At 42.5% G+C, this 19,162-nt stretch overlaps 1 protein-coding gene across 1 annotated transcript in view; it reads left to right on the top strand.

Moving 5' to 3' along the window:
• Nucleotides 1-19,162, top strand: part of FAM234B (family with sequence similarity 234 member B) — a 35,348-nt gene that overhangs the window by 10,213 nt on the left and 5,973 nt on the right. Inside the window, exons 2-10 of the mRNA XM_079140040.1 lie at nucleotides 628-1,026; nucleotides 3,523-3,621; nucleotides 5,554-5,742; nucleotides 6,798-6,928; nucleotides 11,922-12,069; nucleotides 12,423-12,564; nucleotides 13,967-14,110; nucleotides 14,698-14,779; nucleotides 17,519-17,674. Coding sequence (XP_078996166.1) covers nucleotides 628-1,026; nucleotides 3,523-3,621; nucleotides 5,554-5,742; nucleotides 6,798-6,928; nucleotides 11,922-12,069; nucleotides 12,423-12,564; nucleotides 13,967-14,110; nucleotides 14,698-14,779; nucleotides 17,519-17,674 — 1,490 coding nt within the window. The remainder of the gene's footprint in view (nucleotides 1-627; nucleotides 1,027-3,522; nucleotides 3,622-5,553; nucleotides 5,743-6,797; nucleotides 6,929-11,921; nucleotides 12,070-12,422; nucleotides 12,565-13,966; nucleotides 14,111-14,697; nucleotides 14,780-17,518; nucleotides 17,675-19,162) is intronic.

A 19,162-nucleotide genomic window follows, 5' to 3' on the forward strand; every position in this document is an offset into this window, starting at 1 on the left:
CCTGCATACAATGTGTAATGATCAGATCAGGATAATTGGCACATCTAACATTTCTTTGTGTTGGGAGCATTCAAAATCCTCTCTACACACTCTTTTGAAATATCCAATTAATTGTTGTCAAACAGCTATCCTATGGTGCTACAGAGCATGAGCAGTCATCCTCCTGTCCAGCTGCACCCCTGGACCCCTCAACCATCCTCTCTCCAGCCTTCCCTTCCCCACACTCTTCCCAGGCTCAGGTAGCCACTATTCTATTTCCTATATTTTTGAGATCAACATTTTAAATTTCACATCTAAGTGAAAACAAGTAGTATCTGTCTTTCTGTGCCTGACTAATTTCACTTAAGATAATGTCCTCCAGTTCCATCTTGTTGCTGCATCCTTTTCAATTTTCTGGACCTCATGAAAGCAGTAATTCTAGAGTACTGTGCTTTTCTTCCCCACTACCACCCCCACCCCTTTTGTTGGCATCTAATTTTACAGATCACCACCAAGAGCCAAATGAGTGTAAACCTAGACCTGTGTGTGTGTGTGTTTTGCATTTTTCCCTAGGTGTTTACAGTTGTATATATTTGGTGAAAATTTCTCCTTCCTAGTTCTCTTTGACTCTCTGTTCTGTCTTTTCAGGGAAGAAAAGCCCAGACCTAGGGGAGTACGACCCCCTTACTCAGGCCGACAGTGATGAGAGCGAAGATGATCTTGTGCTTAACTTGCAGCAGAAGAATGGAGGAGTCAAAAACGGAAAGAGTCCTCTGGGAGAAGCACCAGAGCCTGACTCAGATGCTGAGGTTGCAGGGGCTGCAAAGCCACACCTTTCGGAAGTCACCACGGAGGGGTACCCCTCGGAGCCCCTCGGGAGCCTGGAGCAGAAGGCGACCTCTTCCCTTGTGTCTTATGTGCGCACATCTGTCTTCCTGCTAACGTTGGTGATCTCAATGATCCTGGTGCTCCTCTGTGCTTTCCTGATCCCCTGTCCCCCCAGAGACCTGCACAGCACTTGGAGCCGCCACTTGGGCTCTCAAGCAGGTGAGTTGGTGGGATTTTCAGCTCAAATTTGTAATATTTCATCATATATCTGGTTACATTGAATATTTCTCCAAATCTTAAAAAGTAGTGTGTCATGTAGCACTTTTCTCCCTGTGTGTGGGTATTGTTAGGAGGTTAAGATTTGAAATAAAACAATAGATGGATTGCTACACCTCCAGACACCTGGGAATCACTGCTTTGTTGTATTCGGTATTGGTCATAATTAGACAGAGAGGATAGAGCATAGGTTTGCTGGACTCCTGCCATGGAGACAGCACTGTGTTGGTGGGGTGCAAAACTGCTGAAAGAGCTGTTTACAGAGAAACCTAAAGCTCAAGACCTGGCTAGACCAGGGCCTGGTCCTCTTACAGGACCTTCAGGCCTTCCTCAATTATGTAATCCTGAACTGACTTAAATTTTAAATAATTTCATTTCTTTTCTTTTTTGCTCACAGTGGTTGGGGTGGTGCTGTCCAGGTAGTGCCAGCCCTTTCATCTCACATGGATCAGGTCTCTTTTTTCTTTTTCTTTTTCTTCTTGGTACCAGGCATTGAACCCAAGGGCACTCAACCACTGAGCCACATCCCCAATCCTTTTTTGTATTTTATTTAGAGATAGAGTCTCCCTGAGTTGCTTAGGGCCTCACTAAATTGCTGAGGCTGGGTTTGAACTTGAGATCCCCCTATCTCAGCCTCCCGCGCTGCTGGGATGAGATGTGTGCCATTGCACCTGGCCTGGAGCAGGTTTCGGGAAACCTCTTGCTCTGGAATAGGGGCTGTATCTCAGCTACTCTGAGCAGCCTTGTCTCCTGTGAACTGGGTTCTGCTATTCCCAGGCTCCTCGTGTCATCATGACCTAGAAATGCTTCGTCTCTGCCACGTCTCTGATTCCCTTTGAATTAGTTTCTCATGGGTTCTGTGTTCTCGTCTTTTGTTCTCTAAAGACAAATTTAATATTCATACATGATATTTATACATAAAGACTGGTAATAAGTTGTTGGCATGTTGACTGGCCAGCTCCAGAAATAGAACATTCTTGAGGCCTCTGCAGTCTCCTGCAGAGAACATGGCCTCTGACCATGTTCCCCTCTGCCCACCACAGAGTTCTGCTCTCCTAAATTTTGTGTTGATTTTTTTCTTGACTTTCTTTATCACATTGACATGTATCCCTAAATGACGTATTCATTAATTCTGCCTCTTTTTGAATTTTACATAAATGTAATTGTGTCATTTTCTGTGACTTACTTTTTTGTTCAACATAATTTTTTGAAAAAATATTTTTTAAAATATATTTTTTAGTTGTAAGTGGACACAATACCTTTATTTTATTTTTATGTGGTGTTGAGGATCAAACCCAGGGCCTCATGCATACTAAGCAAGTGCACTACCACTGAGCCACAACCCCAGCCCCTTGAAAAAATATTTTTTGTTAATCCATATTAATTTATGTGGCTGGCGTTCGTTCATTTTTATTATTGTCTAGTTTTTCATGATATGAATATTCCATGATTTTTTTTTTATTCATTCTTCTGTTGATGAACATTTAAGTGGTGTTGAAAAAAGAACATCCTTAAAAAAAGAACATTTCTGTACATGTCTCCTTATGCAATGTATGAGAATTTCTGTAGGCACAAACCTAGGAACGAAATTACTGGGTCACAGGGTGTGTGCGTTTTCATTCTTAGTGGCTTATGTTAGATTGTCTTCCAAAGTGGTGGTATCAATTTAGGCTTCCACTCGCAGTGTGAGTTCTTTCCAAATTTGGCGGGCCTTCTCTGTCTCCACACCTTTGGGGGTGGGGCTCCTGTCTTGTCACTGGGGATGGGGATGAAGTTCAGGCTCCCCCTTAGCCTCTGCTGCACCCTCTGGTGGGGAGGAAGGGACAGCTGCCTCGCTAATGCTGGGTTGGGTAGAACTGTAGGTTTCCCTTGTGTATGGAAGGCCTTGGTACTGCTCGGTGGGGATGGCAGTGCTGCTCCCACCTGGCCTGCTGTGCCAAGGCCCTGGTGGCAGGGGAGGGTAGGCTCCCTAGTCAGCCTTTGTTGTGTGTGCTCTTTGGTTGGAGTAGAGCTTTTTTGTCTTGCTAGGCTGCACCTTTCCTGGGCCTTTGGCCAGAGAAGCCAGCTTTTCTTGGGGCTTCTTTGTTTGTACCTTTGGCATTTCTGGGTTGCTGGTAACTTCTGCAGGACCTTGTCTGGTATATATGAGACCAAAAGAAAACCCACGGGACATCACCTTGTCACTCCTTTGATCTCTCAGTCTCTAGCCCATCTGCCTTAATCTCTCCCTCTCTCAGGGTTTTCTTATGTTTGTTTTGTGCATAATGCCCAGGACTTTGAGGTAGACTTGTGGGGGTAGGGCTGGGGAGTAGGAGAGGCATGTGGACACCATCTAGTCTGGGAACTGGAAGGGTGCTTGGTTTCTGTGGAGGTGCTGGCAGCAGATAACTGGTTTGTGACAACATTCTCAGGACCTCTTTGTTTTTATGTGCACATCAGGTGGGGACCTGTCTCCCCTGGAATTGGCTGATGTGAATGGAGATGGCCTGCGGGATGTGCTTCTCTCCTTCGTGACATCGAGGAATGGGAGTGCAGCAGGTAAGAGATGTGGCTTTCTGAACTGCCTCAGGGTTGCTGTCAGCCAGTAAAAAAGCATCAGCTGTCCCCATGGGCACTGCAGAAGAGAGGCTGCAGTGAATAGAAGAAAGCAAAGCCACCACGGATCTGTCATACATGATAAGCCACGTCAGTAGTTTCCATGTAAATGAAGTTCAGTTCCAAAACACAGAGAGAGTTATAGGTGTAAGGAGCTATTCGTTGTCATCCAGGTCAGTGAGGAAACTAATGCAGAGAGGAAGTGACCTGTTCAGACACCAGCAGTGACATTGTTAATCCTTAGTTTCTCTCAGTTTCCTCCTAGTGAGTTTTCCATGGTTTCTTTTTGGAGGGGTAGTGGGACCATGGGGCACTGAGGCTGAGACTGACCTTGAACTTGTGATTCTCCTGCCTCAGCCTGCGTCACCCTTCTCTGAGTGAGGAAACTGTGATATAGTGAACTGAAGGAACTTGGCCAAATGGCAGAGCTGGAATTCAGACCCAAGAGTCAGGCTCTGGAGTTTCTATCCTCAAACTCATGTTGAACACCGGTGCCCATAACCCACAAAGCTCTGTGCCACTGACAGGGAGGAATTGAGTTTTTATTTGTTTGTTCACTTGTTTATTCATTTATGCAATGGTATTGAATGCTGATGGTGTGGCTCATGCTGTGCACCTTCTCCAGAGCTGTGCCGTTTAGAGCTAAAGAAGAGGAGCACAGTCTCTGCTTCAAGGAGTCACCGTTTAATGGGGAAGAGGTAACTCATCATCACCCAGAAAAACACGTAAACAAAAAAACAGTCAGTGAATGGATATGGAGTCTATAGGGCCCTTACCTAGGAAGAACAGCACAGGATATTAACCATAGCATCCCTGAGAAATCTGGAACTGACACCTGTCACCTCTGTTTGTCCTGTGTGTCTGCTTCTGACAACCAGGTCTGAAACAGCAAGCTACAGTTTGTCACTTGTTTTTAGGTCACATATTTGATTAGTAATACTTAGGAATAGGTAGAATGAAACTCAAAACTTACGTTTCTTTATTTGTCTTAGTTGTTGCTAGAAGAGGAGAGTGTGTGAGATGAGTCAAGCCGTCTCTGCTCTGAAAGTGAAAGTACAATTGGCAAGAGGGTTATTATTCTGCTGTTAATTAAGTCACATAATGACCGACTTACTAACGAGGGGAGCTGCTCTAGTTCCCTCCCAGCTATCTTAGGACCTAGGTATTGAATCTTCCCATGTAGTCTCTCTTGCCTGGGACCAAATCAGCTGCTTCATGGAGCTCTAGACCAGTAAGACCTTCTGATCATTGCTACATGTAATCTTCAGGTTTATTTTTCTGAAAACATTCTCTTTCTGCTCTCAGGGAGCATTTGCCTCTCATGATTAGGATTCAGGTCTTTTGCCCTCTACTTTTCATGTATTCTAGATCAGCCTCACATTTCTGAACATATCCTTCCCTTTCCCTCCTGTTCTCTCCCCCACCACCCAAGAATCATCTTTCCATATTCTGGATTTTGCTCCTGTCTTTTGTTCAGCAAACAATTGTTTGCTATGTGTACCAGACATTTTGCAAGATACTGAGAATACAGAAATGAATGAGGCAGTCCTTGTCCATAGGATGTCACTATTTTATGGTGGCCAAGGTGGCAGACAGGTTATGGCTATGTTGGGAAAGCTGAAAAGGTGGAGATGCAGGGAGGCAGTGCAGAGGAGGCCAGTGTCTTGTGAGCAGAGGACATAGGTACTCTGTAGTCGGAAATATGGGAGGGAGGAGAACACAGTAGTGTGAGCTTCTGCCTTAGCATCCTTCACTTATTTTATTTTATTTTATTTTATATGCATCCTTCACTTTTGGTTTTCAGGCCTCCTGCTCATCTCTCCTTCTTATCTCACCTGCCTTCTTTCCTTTCTTATCTCTCTTGTGTGCTTTTAGGTAGCTCAAAGTCAACTGCTAATCTTGTGTGCCTTTCGGGAATGAATGGCAGCACACTGTGGTCTAGTCCCCTTCCAGAGGAGGCCCAAGATATCACATGTTTGGCTCTGATACCAGGAAATGTGGCTGAAGTCATCTGCCTTGTGACAGGGACGCACAAGATGCTCAGCGCATTCAATGCAACCTCAGGTAAAGAGTGTTTGCCCCCAAGGTCTTTGCTCCAGTGAGCCATGATTTTGTGTTAGGACAGTCTGGTAGAGAAGGAACTTTTTTCACCTGGTCTGAGTGGAAAGTTTGATTTGCTGCTCTGGAAGTGGTTATTAAGGGAATAAGATAAGTTTGGGCAGGTTGAGTAAATAGATCTATGTTTCAACCTGTTTGGGATAGATGGGGCTAAACTCAGTCACCTAAATGGAAACTACCCTGAGGCCTCTGATTTATAAATAGTCTCCCTGATCAGTGGTTGTCTTTGTAAAAAGATAAATGAGCTGGTCCCTTCCTATTTGGTACACATGGGGTCCATGTGTAAACTTGGGCGGTAACTACTTAAAAATACTGCAGTGAGGAAATGAAGGCTTATTGAAGCATGTTAATTTGGTCTTTTAGCTTCTTGTTGCTTTTAGACACACAAGACAGAAGGAATGAAAAAGAGTTAAATATAATGAAGGCTTCCTTCAGAGTCAAAAGCTACTGCCAGGATGCTCACTGTCTCCTGGGGTTACACATTCATCCTCCCCAGGTTTAGAAATTGGGGTTTGATAGAGGGATGCTTCTGGGTGAAACAAAACAAAACAAAACACTAGAATACAGTCAGTTCTAGAACTGAAGTTTTCTCGACTACCTCCTGCCAATCCCCAGTGCTTACTTATGTGACCATATGGGAAAAGGCGCCAGAATGGGTCTCTGGTCAGCTGCCCCCGTCTGGCTTCTGGTGGTTGTAATACCCTCTAACAGATTCATTCCCCACCCCAGTGCAGTGAGCTTACCCTTAAGCACCTCCATTTGATCTAAAAAATCTGGGTATAAGGTTATTAAATGGATGTGGTAGTCAGATGCTTGAGGTTTCAGATCACATCTCCTAACCTCTTTGTCCCCAGTAAGATAAAAGCAAAAGAGAAAAAGTAAGAAGTTGCTGTCTGTTGTTGAGCCCTTGGAGTGTCCCTTTTCTGGCCTGGGAACATTGCATCTGCATTTTCTAGAGGCAGAAAGTTGTATTAGTGATCAGCCTATTTGTCCTTCCCTAGGAAAAGCCATCTGGACTTTAAACGCAAACTACCTGTCCAATGGTACCTTGGCTGCCCCCGTGGTGGTGCTGCCTGACTTGGATGAGGATGGTGTCAGAGACCTAGTAGTTCTGGCCATTGGGGAGATGCAGGTATGTTCTCTATTAATTTTTTTGGTTTGTTTGTTTTTTACAGGGATTGCTTCAATTTTAGTTGCCTCAGTTCCTAATATTATTATAAATGCTGCTTGAAATTTTCTTTTTATAATGGCTTAGGTTTAAATAAATTCTCTTGGTGAGGTTAAGTGCATAAATGAGATTATGAACCCATTTTTCCCACAGCATCATTATGATTCCATGGAGTGGGGTGTAGTTGAGCTTCGAAGCTGGCAGTCTGTGTGTAAATTCCTTCTCTACCACTCCATAGCTTTGTGGTCTTGGGCAAGCCGAGGAACCTAGCCAAGCTCTGGATTCTTCCTCTGTAAAAATGGCAATGCTATTTCTACTCATAAGACTGTTATGAAAAACAGAACTAGCATATTTAAATTGCCTAGAATCGTGCTTATTTTATCATGTAAATGTATTGTTAGTTTTACTATATTTATTACACATATTTAAATTTTATTTCAACTATAAAACAGGAGAGACTGATAGAAAATTTATTAAATGTATACATAGGAAAAAATCTAAGTCAAATGATAAAATCAGTGACCAAAGGAAGAAGAATAGTAGTCTATACTGTGACAAGATATGCTTTAATTCTACAACAGTGACCTCTAAATTATGGATGTTATTAATTGTGGAGCTAGGGCTGGGGATATAGCTCTGTTAGTAGAGTACTTGCTTCCCAAGCACAAGGCCTGGGTTCAATCCCCAGTACTTCAAAGAAAAAAAAAATTATGAAGCTAGTTATTCTGTAGGCAGATAAAGTAATAGTATTTCCCCCAAATCACAGGGAAAACTAAATTAATGAACAAAGTTATCTCAATTTCAAGTTTTATTCCTCAAACACTTCTTAGAGCTTTTGTCAGTTTCTCTAACACTTTTCTCAGTCTTACTAGTATGACACTGCCAAGGAAATGCTTGTGGACAAAAGAACTGAACAAATGGCAAGGAGTCTTTGTGAGAAAATGTGAATCAGATACGTTTGCCTCATTTGATTACTCGTTATAATTTTAAAATAAAAGACCTTTTTGGTGCTTTCTGTTGGTTTTCTTCAGCTGGCAGCTCGTGGACCTGAACCAAGAATTCAGGAATTATTCACATAATCATTGTGAATAAAGACACTGTGGTCCAGGGAAAATTTTAATTATTGCCTCCAGCAGGGAGTGATTTTCTAAAGGTTCAAAAGGGGAAAAATCTGGGGAGTTTCTTTCTAATGGAATTCAGCACAGGCAGAACAAGGCCCTGAGCATGTTTATCACAGAACAAATTCAGAAATCTTGGTCTTACAAACCCACATAAATGTAGTTATCTCATAGTAGACAAAGGTGTCAGAAACGTACATTGGAGAAAAGAACCTCTTCAATAAATGGTGCTGGGAAAACTGGAAATCCATATACAACAGACTGAAACTAAACCCCTATTTCTCACCCTGTATAAAACTCAACTCAGAATAGCTCAAGGACCTAGGAATTAGACCAGAGACCCTGCTACAAATAGAAGAAAAAGTAGGCCCAAATCTTCATCATGCCCGCATAAGACCAGACTTCCTTAACAAGACTCCCAGAGCACAAGAAATAAAAGCAAGAATCAATAAATAGAATGGGGCTGAGGATATAGCTCAGTTGGTACAGTGCTTGCCTTGCAAGCACAAGGCCCTGGGTTCGATCCCCAGCACCGCAAAAATAAATAAATAAATAAATAAATAAATGGGATAGATTCAAACTCAAAAAGCTTTTTCTCAGCAAAGGAAACAATAATGTGAAGAGAGAGCCTACAAATGGGAGAAAATCTTTACCATATGCACTTCAGATAGAGCAATAATCTCCAGAATTTATAAAGAACTCAAAAAACTTAACACCAAAAACACAAATAACCCAGTCGATAAATGGGCTAAGGAACTGAGCAGACACTTCATAGAAGAAGAAATACAGTCGACCAACAAATATATGAAAAAATGTTTAACATCTCTAGTAATTAGAGAAACGCAAATCAAACCTACCCTAAGATTTCATCTCACTCCAATTAGAATGACTATTATCAAGAATATAAGCAATAATATTAAGGTGTTGGTGAGGATGTGGGAAAAAGGTACACTCATACATTGCTGGTGGGGCTGTAGATTGGTGCAACCACTTTGGAAAGCAGTATGGAGATTCCTCAGAAAAGGAATGGCTCCACCATTTGGCCCAGCTATCCCACTTCTAGGTTTATACCCAAAGGACTTAAAATCAGCGTACTGTATTGACACAGCCACATCAAAGTCTATAGCAATTCACAATAGCTAAGCTAGGAACCAACCTTGGTGCCCTTAAATAGATGGATGGATAAAACTGTGGTATATGTACATGATGGAATATTACTCAGCCATAAAGAAGAATAAAATTATGGCATTTGCAGGTAAATGGATAGAGCTACAGACTCATGCTAAGTGAAATAAGTCAATCCCAAAAACCAAAGGCCAAATGCTTTCTCTGATAAGTGCTTGTTGATATATAACAGTGGGGTTTGGGTAGGGAAGAATGGAGGAATGCTGGATTGTGTAGAGGGAAATGAGGGGAGGGGATGAGGGGAAAGAAGAATGTTGGAATGAGACAGACATCATTACCCTATATACATGTGTGATTACACAAATGGTGTGACTACATTGTGTACAACCAGAGAAATGAGAAGTTGTACTCCATTTATGTACAATGAATCAAAATGCATTCTGTCATGTTTAACTAAATGGAATAAACAATAAAAAAGTAGAAATCTTGGTCTTAGTACCCCATCTGCTTCTTATAGCTTTGGTGGCCGAGGGGTAGTGGTTCAAGCAGTTGGGGAAGCCTCGATTAGAGGAGTCAGCTTTTCATCTCTTCTTATTCTCTGCCTTTTAAAAAATTACTGCTTTGTCTCTATTTAGTGTATTGCTCAGCTTGCCTCACAAAATTTACTTGTTCAGACAACAGTGTTCAGATATGGAACAGTGTCTGTTATGCCTGCAAAGTGATGGTTCCAGGAAATTCGTGGAGAGGAGATGGATTTAGAGTGACAGCTTCATCTTTATTCTGATCTCTTTGCCCTCTTTACCAGCAACAGGGAAAGTGAGGAGCCACAGAAGCCATAGGCAGGGAAGGAGCTCTCTTCACAAGAATGGAAACATATTAGGTTAATACCTTAGTGACTGTATCCTTAGGTTTCAGCGTAGTGTGAACAGAATGGGAGAACTGGACCTGCTTGGGATTAGGGAATGGATCTTGTCTAGAATGTTAGGGGGAGAGACTTTAGAAGCCAGTGGTTACTGCTCTCACATCATGCTGTGATCTCTGGGCCTGATTCCAGACACACTGGCTCCATGCCCTTCTTGCCCACTCGGGCTGATGGGAAGAGCACTCATTTGTGGGTGGTCCATTTCATTGTTTGTCAGCTCTAGAAATTGTCCCGTTGGTGAGAAATGTGCTTTCTCATAGCTTCCATTCATTGCTCCAGCTTCAGTGCAGTAGAGCTACTCTGAATGAGTCTAATCCCTGGATTTGGTTAGCCTGGTCCCTCTCAGCCTGCTACTCTCAAGGCCAAATGTCTTAGCTTCTTCTACTGTTCCTCCCAGCAGCTGGAAGTCCCAGTGCCTCTTTTTCTTGATTTCTTTCCCTTTATACTCCAGTTCGTTTATCTCTTTTATATTTGGTACCCATATCTGTGAATGGTATTTTATTCTTAGTTTAAGAATGAGTGAATGGTTATACCAACCTTAGGAAATTGACTTTTTTTTTTAATAAATATATTTTTTAGTTGTAGGTGGACATAATACCTTTATATTATTTTTATGTGGTGCTGAGAATCGAACCCAGGGCCTCATGTGTGCTAGGTGAGCATGCTGCCACTGAGCCACAACCCCAGGCCCCAGGAAACTGACTTTTTTGATGCAGACTCTGTACTTCTGTTTTTGCAGTCAAAGATTACAGTAGCCTAAGATTTGCTCTTTGTTTTATTATCAGTGAGGTACCCGTCTTTTAATTAATCATTAATTAAGAGATCAATATTCCTTATAGATTTTGACTCATCTTTTAGTCTGAGACCTTTTTGAATTTTTAGTTTATCATATAGCATATTAGCTATCCCTTTCAGCTTTGTGATTAACTTGAATTCTATATAAGTTTCTGATAAAAATATTTAATAGGAATGAGGCAACAGCAGAATGCTATGAGATTCTAAAAACATCCCTCTGGATTAGTATCGACCCCATAAGTACCTTTTTCTGGGTATATAGCAAACCATATTTCTTTATCTAGTCCATAAGAATTTATTATGATGTGCTTTGTCAAAAGTTTTACTGAAGTTAAGATATTAGCACATTTCCTGTATTTCCCACCTGATGACTCCTCAAGAAAACAACCCTCTAGAGCTGGATTGATAAACTGTGCTCTGCAGGCCAAATTTGGCTCACTGCTTATTTTCATGAAAAAAGTTTATTTATGTGTTTCCCATGATTGTTTTCCTGCTAGATCAACAGAAGAGGGTTGTTGCTATGGAGACTGTGTGGCTGCCAAAGCCTAAAATATTTATTACCAGGTCCTTCCTTCACAGGAAAGGTTTTCCTATCTCTGAGAGTGAAGTTGACAGTAGCCAGACAGCTGATGTTGTGCCTGGACTGGTTCTAGCTGGGGCTGAGTATTACTGGGGGCTTCAGGGTATGGGAGTAAAGACCTGGGGTCAGCCATCCCATATTCAGCTGTAGGCTAGAATTGTGTGCCTCTGGAGATGGTGCAGTCAGAGCAATTGTCTGAGGCACTATAAAGGTGCCCTTCGCATGTACTGATCAGGGGATGGGCTGTTCACTCATTTCTTACTTTCAAGGAAATAACCAAAGTAGCCTTGTCCTGTGCTTTCTAGCCTTGAGAATTCTGAGCCCTTGGCCAAAGAGGAGGCGATGACTGTCAGGAGAGCTGTTCGATAAAGAAATGAAGGGCTTCTGTTGACTTGACCCCTTCTTTCACTTCTTCAGCCAGATCTATGCTTTCTGCTGGTGTCTGGCTGGACAGGGAGTCCAGTGGGCCGACCTGTGAAGTACAACATCATGGGAGTGGGGAATCTGATTGGTCCTCAGGTTTACATCACTGCAAATGGAGCTGTCTACATCCTGTTTGGCTTTGGTAAGAAGCATGGCTGATTTTCTCCACTGTTCCCCATTGGTGTATGTGACCAGGCCTTCTTCATGAGGCAGTGAAAGCTCAGGGATTGCAGAGCCAGCCCTTTCATCACCTCCACCGGGGCTTCTCACTCTCCCTGCTGTAGAGATTGTGAGCTGTGCTTTCCCTTGCTGCCTTCTCTAGAGAGAAGACTCTGGCCAGCATTTGCTTTATCACTTACCCACCCATTCCATGTGGGACCAGCCTGAGCAGGGTCTCTTAGACTCATCTGATGGGCTGTGTCTCTTGCTCAGATCCCCACCCTGGATAGTTCTGTTAAATTCAATTCTCAGTGTTGGTTCTTCCTGTGGTGCTAGGAAATATACAAGCTGTCGCCCTGCGGGACATTTTTGTTCAGGCCCAAAATCGAGACAGCTCACCACATTCTCTGCAGATAGAAGAACCAGAATGGGAGAAGAGAAGATCCATCAACTTGTCTGAGCTCATTGATGTGTACAGGTAGGGCAGACGTTGAACTCAGGCACTTGGAGGTCTCCTGAGAACTCATGCATTATGGAGTCTCTAAATTTGGTTGGGCTGGTGATTGTGTGGGCAGGGATTAGGGGAAACAGTGCAAGGCTTACTGAACCATCTTCTAATGTGGTTAACAGGAGTAAGAAATTTTTTGCTCTTGGCCATTATGCATAGTGTGTTAGTATGTATGTGTTGGTGCCCATGATGTATGATCATGTCACACAGAAGTTGCAAGAAAGGGTATTTGGTCTGAGTCAGAGTAGTGATGGGGAGATAGATTTATTTGAAATAACTCTTCGTAAAGCTGAGCAGAACTGTCTGGCCTACTCTGTCCCATAATTTTCTTTTAGTTGAATCATTTCAACAGGAGCAAGGATAGTATCATGAAATCTTATTTTTTAAATTCTTATTTGTTTCTTAACTAAAAGCAGGTAGTTGTCATAGGCAGTGAATTTGTACCCATTTAGTCCCATACTGGGGGTATCACTGTTTTGTTCTTTTTTACCAGAAGTTGCAAATCATTTTCTAGCTTTTTTTTTGGGGGGGGGGCAGTAGCATATTGTTTCACTGAATTTTGTAGGAATTAAACAGACTGGCCCAGTGGTGTAGAGAACAAAATAATTTGATGAAGTGCAAGCCAGGAGTTGCTGTTCAACCTCATTGACAATTTCAGGCCTCCTGTCCTGCTTACCATCTGTCTTCTGTGCCATTAATATTGGCTATTTACCTTTCCCAGAGTTTCCAGTGTGAGAGATATTGTACCATGGCACTTTTCCTGTGAGTTCCTTTTTGGATTCATGGAATTTTCTAGAGAACCTTGGTTTCTAAGGTTTGGGTCAAGAAAGTGAGATTAAATGGGAATGACAAAGCACTCCACTTGGTAAGGTAATGGTGGGAAATGGATGCAAGAGTATTGCTGGCTGTCACTATCTGTGGAGCCTACATTTGTGTATTTAACCAATTGCAGATTTGCAGATTGGAAACTTCAGGGAAAATTTTTTTGTCTGTACTGAACATGTACAGTCATTTTTTTCCTTGTCCTTATTCCCTCAACAATATAATTCAACAACTATTTACATAGTTGTAACATAGTTACATAGTTGTAACTATTTACATAGTTGTAAGCATTTACAGGACACTAGGTTTTATCAGTAATCTAGAGAGGCTTTAATGTCTATCAGAGGATGTAAGTTGTATGTAGATACTACACTATTTTATATAAGGACTTGAGTATCTGTGGATTTTGGTAGGCAGGAGTCCTGGCACCAATCCCCCACGATTACCAAGGGATAGCAAACATACATATAGTGAGAGAAAAAGCTAAATAAATGGTTTCAGCAATCTCATCCACTCCCATGGCTAACTGTTGGGGTCTTATTTAATCCAGTGATGGTGTTGAGCTACTCCAGATGGTGAAGGCACCAGATTCCAACTGCAGCAATCTCCTGGTTACAACCAGACAAGGCCTGGTTCTGCTTCGGGGGCAAAATCTTACACCTTATTGGACACTGAGCCTTCAAGGCATACGTAGGTTCGTAGTCTGCTCCTGCTCCTGCTTGCTGGTTTGATCTACTTTCTTTCTCTCTTTTTATTTTACTTACTGCCTTAATGTACTTGATTGCTTTCTATACTGGGAATTGAACCCAAGGGTGCCCTACCACTGAATTACATTACCAGCACTTTTTATTTTCTCCTCCTCCTCCTCCCTCTCCTTCCTTCCTTCCTTATTTATTTATTTATTTATTTTTTGAGACAGCATCATCTTTAAGTTCCTAAATCTGGCCTCAAATTTGAGATCCTCTTGTCTCAGCTTCCCAAGCTGTGTGCCCCATGTCCAGCAATTTTTAAAACTTTCTGTTTTATTTTATTGAGACAGGGACTTGCTAAAGTTGTTCAGGCTGCTTTTGAACTTGTGATTTTTCTGCCTCCCCCTCCCATGTAGCTGGGATCACAGGCATGGGCTAGCTCCATGGTTTAGCTCCACTTTCAAAGTAGATAAAGCAATTTAAAAATTTACTGAGAATAGTTACTTGATATCTATGGCATATGCAAGAGAAAGAGGGAGGACTTCCTTGTTTCCTTATTCACTATTGATTGCTTCCTTGTCCTAAATTGCAGCCAGCCTACTCCTGGATATTTCACTGATGATCAGACATTAGACTTCCTTCTGCAGATACAGGATGGACTTGGGATGAAAAAGGTAAAACACTGGGACTCAAATCCATCAGAACTTTATATAAAGTATATACGTTGTGTCCAGCCCTGTGCTAGATATTGTGAGGAATGAGAATCTAAAAATGGTCTCATCCTTGAAAGAATTCTGAAGTCTATCTGAAAGGGTAAAATGAGAACTCAAAATTCACTACTAAGATATATAGCACTCAGAATATTTCTTGGATAAGTTCATTCCTGCGCAGAAGGTCCTGCTAGATCCCTAATTTACAGTTAGACAGGAGGAACCTTCTGAAATCTCTTGGTAGGAAAAGGCAGCTATTAAAAGAATGTAATACTTCAGAGTAAGTATGTATCTGCAGTTTCCAGGGTATCTGTGGCTTCTGGGTTTTTAATGGAAGACTTCAAATAAAAGGGGAAAATATGAGTAGGGCCTTTTAAATTGAATTTATGGAACAGCAGGCCAGGTCAGGAACACTAAGACCAGAAGCCCAGAGACAGAAATGGTATGGCATGTTCCTGGGACATGGAATAAATCTTTCTGATTTTAGGTGAGGCTGCATGTTGTGTGGATAGACTGCTGTTATCTCTTTTTTATTCCAGGCAGAATTGTGGAGTTTTAAAAATTTTCTTTTCTATAATTGGCTTAGATTTTTGGTTTATCTTCACCATAAAAAATACATATCACACAGTGTTCCTTGAGAGAAAATAATTCAACAAACACTGAATCATCCCCTCTAGTGTGTGTCAAGTTCTGTGTTAGGTGCTAGAGATACAAAAGGAATGAAGACAGGGCTGCTTCTTCTGGGGCACCTAGACCACATGGCTAGAAGGTGCTGTTGGGGGCGTTTGCACATGGTTGCCCATAGACACCCAGGAGCAGGTAGTGGGCAGGACAGCTGGAGGGTTATGGAGTCGAGATGCTGCACGTCAGTCAGGGGTTGCATGTGCAGAATCATGGCAGTGGAGCCGAGGTTTGCTGGATAGAGAGGGAAGGATGCCTGAGCACATTTCTGTGAGAGAGATCAGAGTGACTCAGCTTGCAGAAGGCCCCAAAGGCAGGCTGTGGGATGTGAGTGAAGTGTGGAGACCAGAGAGTTATTTGGTCAGAGGCAGAGGGCAGAGGTGAAGATGGAAAGGAGAGTCTTCCAGCAGTGAGAAGGGATGTCTGATTGTATTCTAAAAGAATTTCAAATAGAGATTGTACTTTTCACTGACATTCCTGAGAGGATTAAGGGAGAAGGTTTGTTATGCACTGAGACACAGAGGATTTCAGCTCTGAGTTTTAATCCTGGCTCCACTACTTATTAGTGATATTGGTCAAATTACATAATTTTTGCCTCACTGTCACTTTTGCATCTGTAAAACAGGAGTCATCATAGTGCCTGCCTTCAGGGGGTTATCATAGCAGTTGAATAAAATACTACATGTGGGTTTCTGGATACAGTTTTCAGTTGGTGCCTCTAAGCTTCTTTTCTCCCCACAACTACCAAAGGGAATTGCTTCTGTTCATTTGTTTCTCCTCTCTGCTGCCAGGTGGGCTCCAGAACCTATTGTGGTGTTGTCTGAGCATGGCCCAGAAGGGCAGGTCTTAGAGACGGAAGGAGTGGGGGAAGTGACTGTCCCGGGAAGGCTGGGTCTTCCATTTACTGAAGAACAGAGACATGGAGGAGAGGGAGTAAGAATCCTAGATGGGAGGTGGCAGGGGAGTTTCTTGGGGATTTGGGCAAATGACAGGCTCTAGATCTATGAGGTTTGAGGTATTAGGGGTTAAAGGAGATGTAAGCACTGCCAGGGTCTGTGAATTTGACTTCTTGTTGGCCTTTGAGAAATGGAGCTGTGGAATGAAATGCCTTTTGGTTTGTTTTTTGCCTGTTAAGTCTATGCTCCTTTAAATTTGAGACTACCCTAGGGCTGAAGTACACATGCTGTGACTCAATAGGGTCAAATTCATAAAGCTCATATGGCAGTGCCTGGTCGTCACTTAGTTGCTTCCTAGTGGTTGCTGTGTTCTGGGAGGGAAGGAACACAACGAGGCTCTGCTGTTGGCCTCTCGTTTCAGTATTATTATGGTAGAATAGCCTCTCTGAGACTGTCGTAACTGTGGGACAATCCCAATCACTCCCTATTTCTGAGCATCCAGTCCTCACCTGTAAAATGAGATGAACTTGATGATTTACATTGTCTTCTTGAAAAGAATTATAAAGTCCCTTAAATTCTATTACATGGGAACAAGAACTACAAAAATATGGATACTGGTCCCTCTCCATTACTTGATGTTCTCTGAACACCCAGTTTGCTTACATCTTAGAAACTCAACCTCCGAATTCAGTTGGCTCTCTCTCTGTGGGTTCCACATGGGGACATTAGTCAACTGTGGACTAAAAATATGTGGAAAAAAAAATGTATCTGCACTTAACACTTAGACTATTTTTCTTGTCACTAGTCCCTAAATAAGTATATAGCAACTATTTCCATGGCATTTACATTGTGTTAGATATTAAAAGTAATCTAGAAATCATTTAAAGTATCCAGGAGGATATGCATGGGTTATATGCAGATACCACACTGTTTCATGTAAGGGACTTGAGCATCCACTGATCTGGGTATTCATCATGGGCCGGGGGTGGTGGTGGTGGTCCGGAGCCAATTCCCTGAATTGGTATTGTTTGAATATCTGCAGGTGTTTGCCTTGTTTCTGTTCGGTGTGCTTTCTTGGCCTGCTGCTTTTCCAGGGACTGGCCATTTTCACTCTGCTTTCTTGCAGATGATGGTGGTGGATGGTGACTCTGGCTCCATCGCTTGGAGTTACAGTGCTCCGTGTCACATGAAAGAAGCACCCACCACCTCGGCAGTGACTTCAGATCAGAAGTCTGTCTTCCTCTTCTGGGCTGAAGGGCTGTCACCTGCTAATCCCAATTCTGTGAGTGATCCTGGGGGTCCCCCTTTTCACTTTGTCACATGGTAGCTGCTCCACAGGACTGACTGGGGTCTCAAGATATTTGAGCAGTCACTGTCCTAGGGTTAGAGGTAGAAACAAATCAGTAAAGGAGCTGTGTCCTCCTGAGCCATGCTTCCTGCCTTGCCTTTTGGCTAAGAATGTGAACGCTGACCAGGGCCCCTAACTACTGGCTGCCAACAGTGAGAGGCTGGGGAAAGACTAGAAAGTCCTTTCAGGATTCCAGGTCCAACTTTATGGGTAACTCATCTGTGTTGCAGTGGCTTAAGAGGAGAAATCATCATGACTGATCTGGAGTGGCTAGAGAAAGTTTCACATGGGAGTCAGGTCAGGGTGGGCTTTGAGGTGACTATACTGAGGCTGCAGATGGGCATGGGGAAGGGGAAGAGCAGTTGGAGAGGGCCACTGATTAGCTAAGAGGTCATTTGGGGGAGTTATGGGACAGAAGGTCTGACACTTAGTAGGCAGATTTTAGAAAGTCTTACATGTTAAGCTGCAAGGAGAATAGGAAGTAGCCCTGACCCTTTACAGGAAGCAGATGGTTAAGGGATGAGTGGGAACCTGATGGACACAGAGTCCTGAATTCATCAACCATGTGTCCTCTTGATAAGCTACTTAAGTTTTCTGAGCCCATTAATGAAGATGCTAATATATTCTCTCATTTTCAGGATGAGATTTACCTAAAATCTAGATTATGGTGTTAGATCTGCCATGCCCTAATATGTGATCACTGGCAGTTCACCTAACCACTGAGCCACATCTCCAGTGCTTTTTATTTTTTATTTTGAGATAGGGTCTTACTAAATTGCTTAAGTTCTCACTGAGTTGCTGAGGCTAGCTTTGAACTTATGATCCTTCTGCCTCAGTCTCCCAAGTTTGGAATTACAGGTGTTTACCACTATGCCCCCAGCTCACCTAACATTTTAATTTCCTAGTTTCCTACAAGACAAGGGCATGTTACACATGTTCCAGTGGAGGTACAAATAAGTGTAGATGGCAGATAGTAATTTTGATTGGGGTGATATAGGGGAACTTTTCATGAAAAGCTGGCATTTATGTTGGGTACCTGAGGATGGATAGTATATGTTGATGTATGGATTTGGGATGGAGAGAGCAGTGAGTTTAAGGGGGAAATTATAAGATTGGCAGTGGTTAGGTAGAGCCAAGGGAAGATATATTTAGAGACATTCTTTTTTTTTTTTTTTTTGGTACCAGGGATTGAACCCAGTGGCACTTAATCACTGAGCCACATTCCCAGCCCTTTTTAATTTTTTATTTTGAGGCAGGTTCTCACTAAGTTTCTTAGAGCCTCCCAAGTTCCTGAGGCTGGTTTTTAACCTGTGATCCTCCTGTGTCAGCTTCTTGAGCTTCTGGGATTACAAGTGTGCACCACCACCACCACACCTGGCTTTATGAATTATGAGACATTCTTTTTTTTTTTTTTTTTTTTTT

This window comes from Sciurus vulgaris (assembly GCF_902686455.1).
Source record: "Sciurus vulgaris genome assembly, chromosome: 5".
NCBI lineage: Eukaryota > Metazoa > Chordata > Mammalia > Rodentia > Sciuridae > Sciurus > Sciurus vulgaris.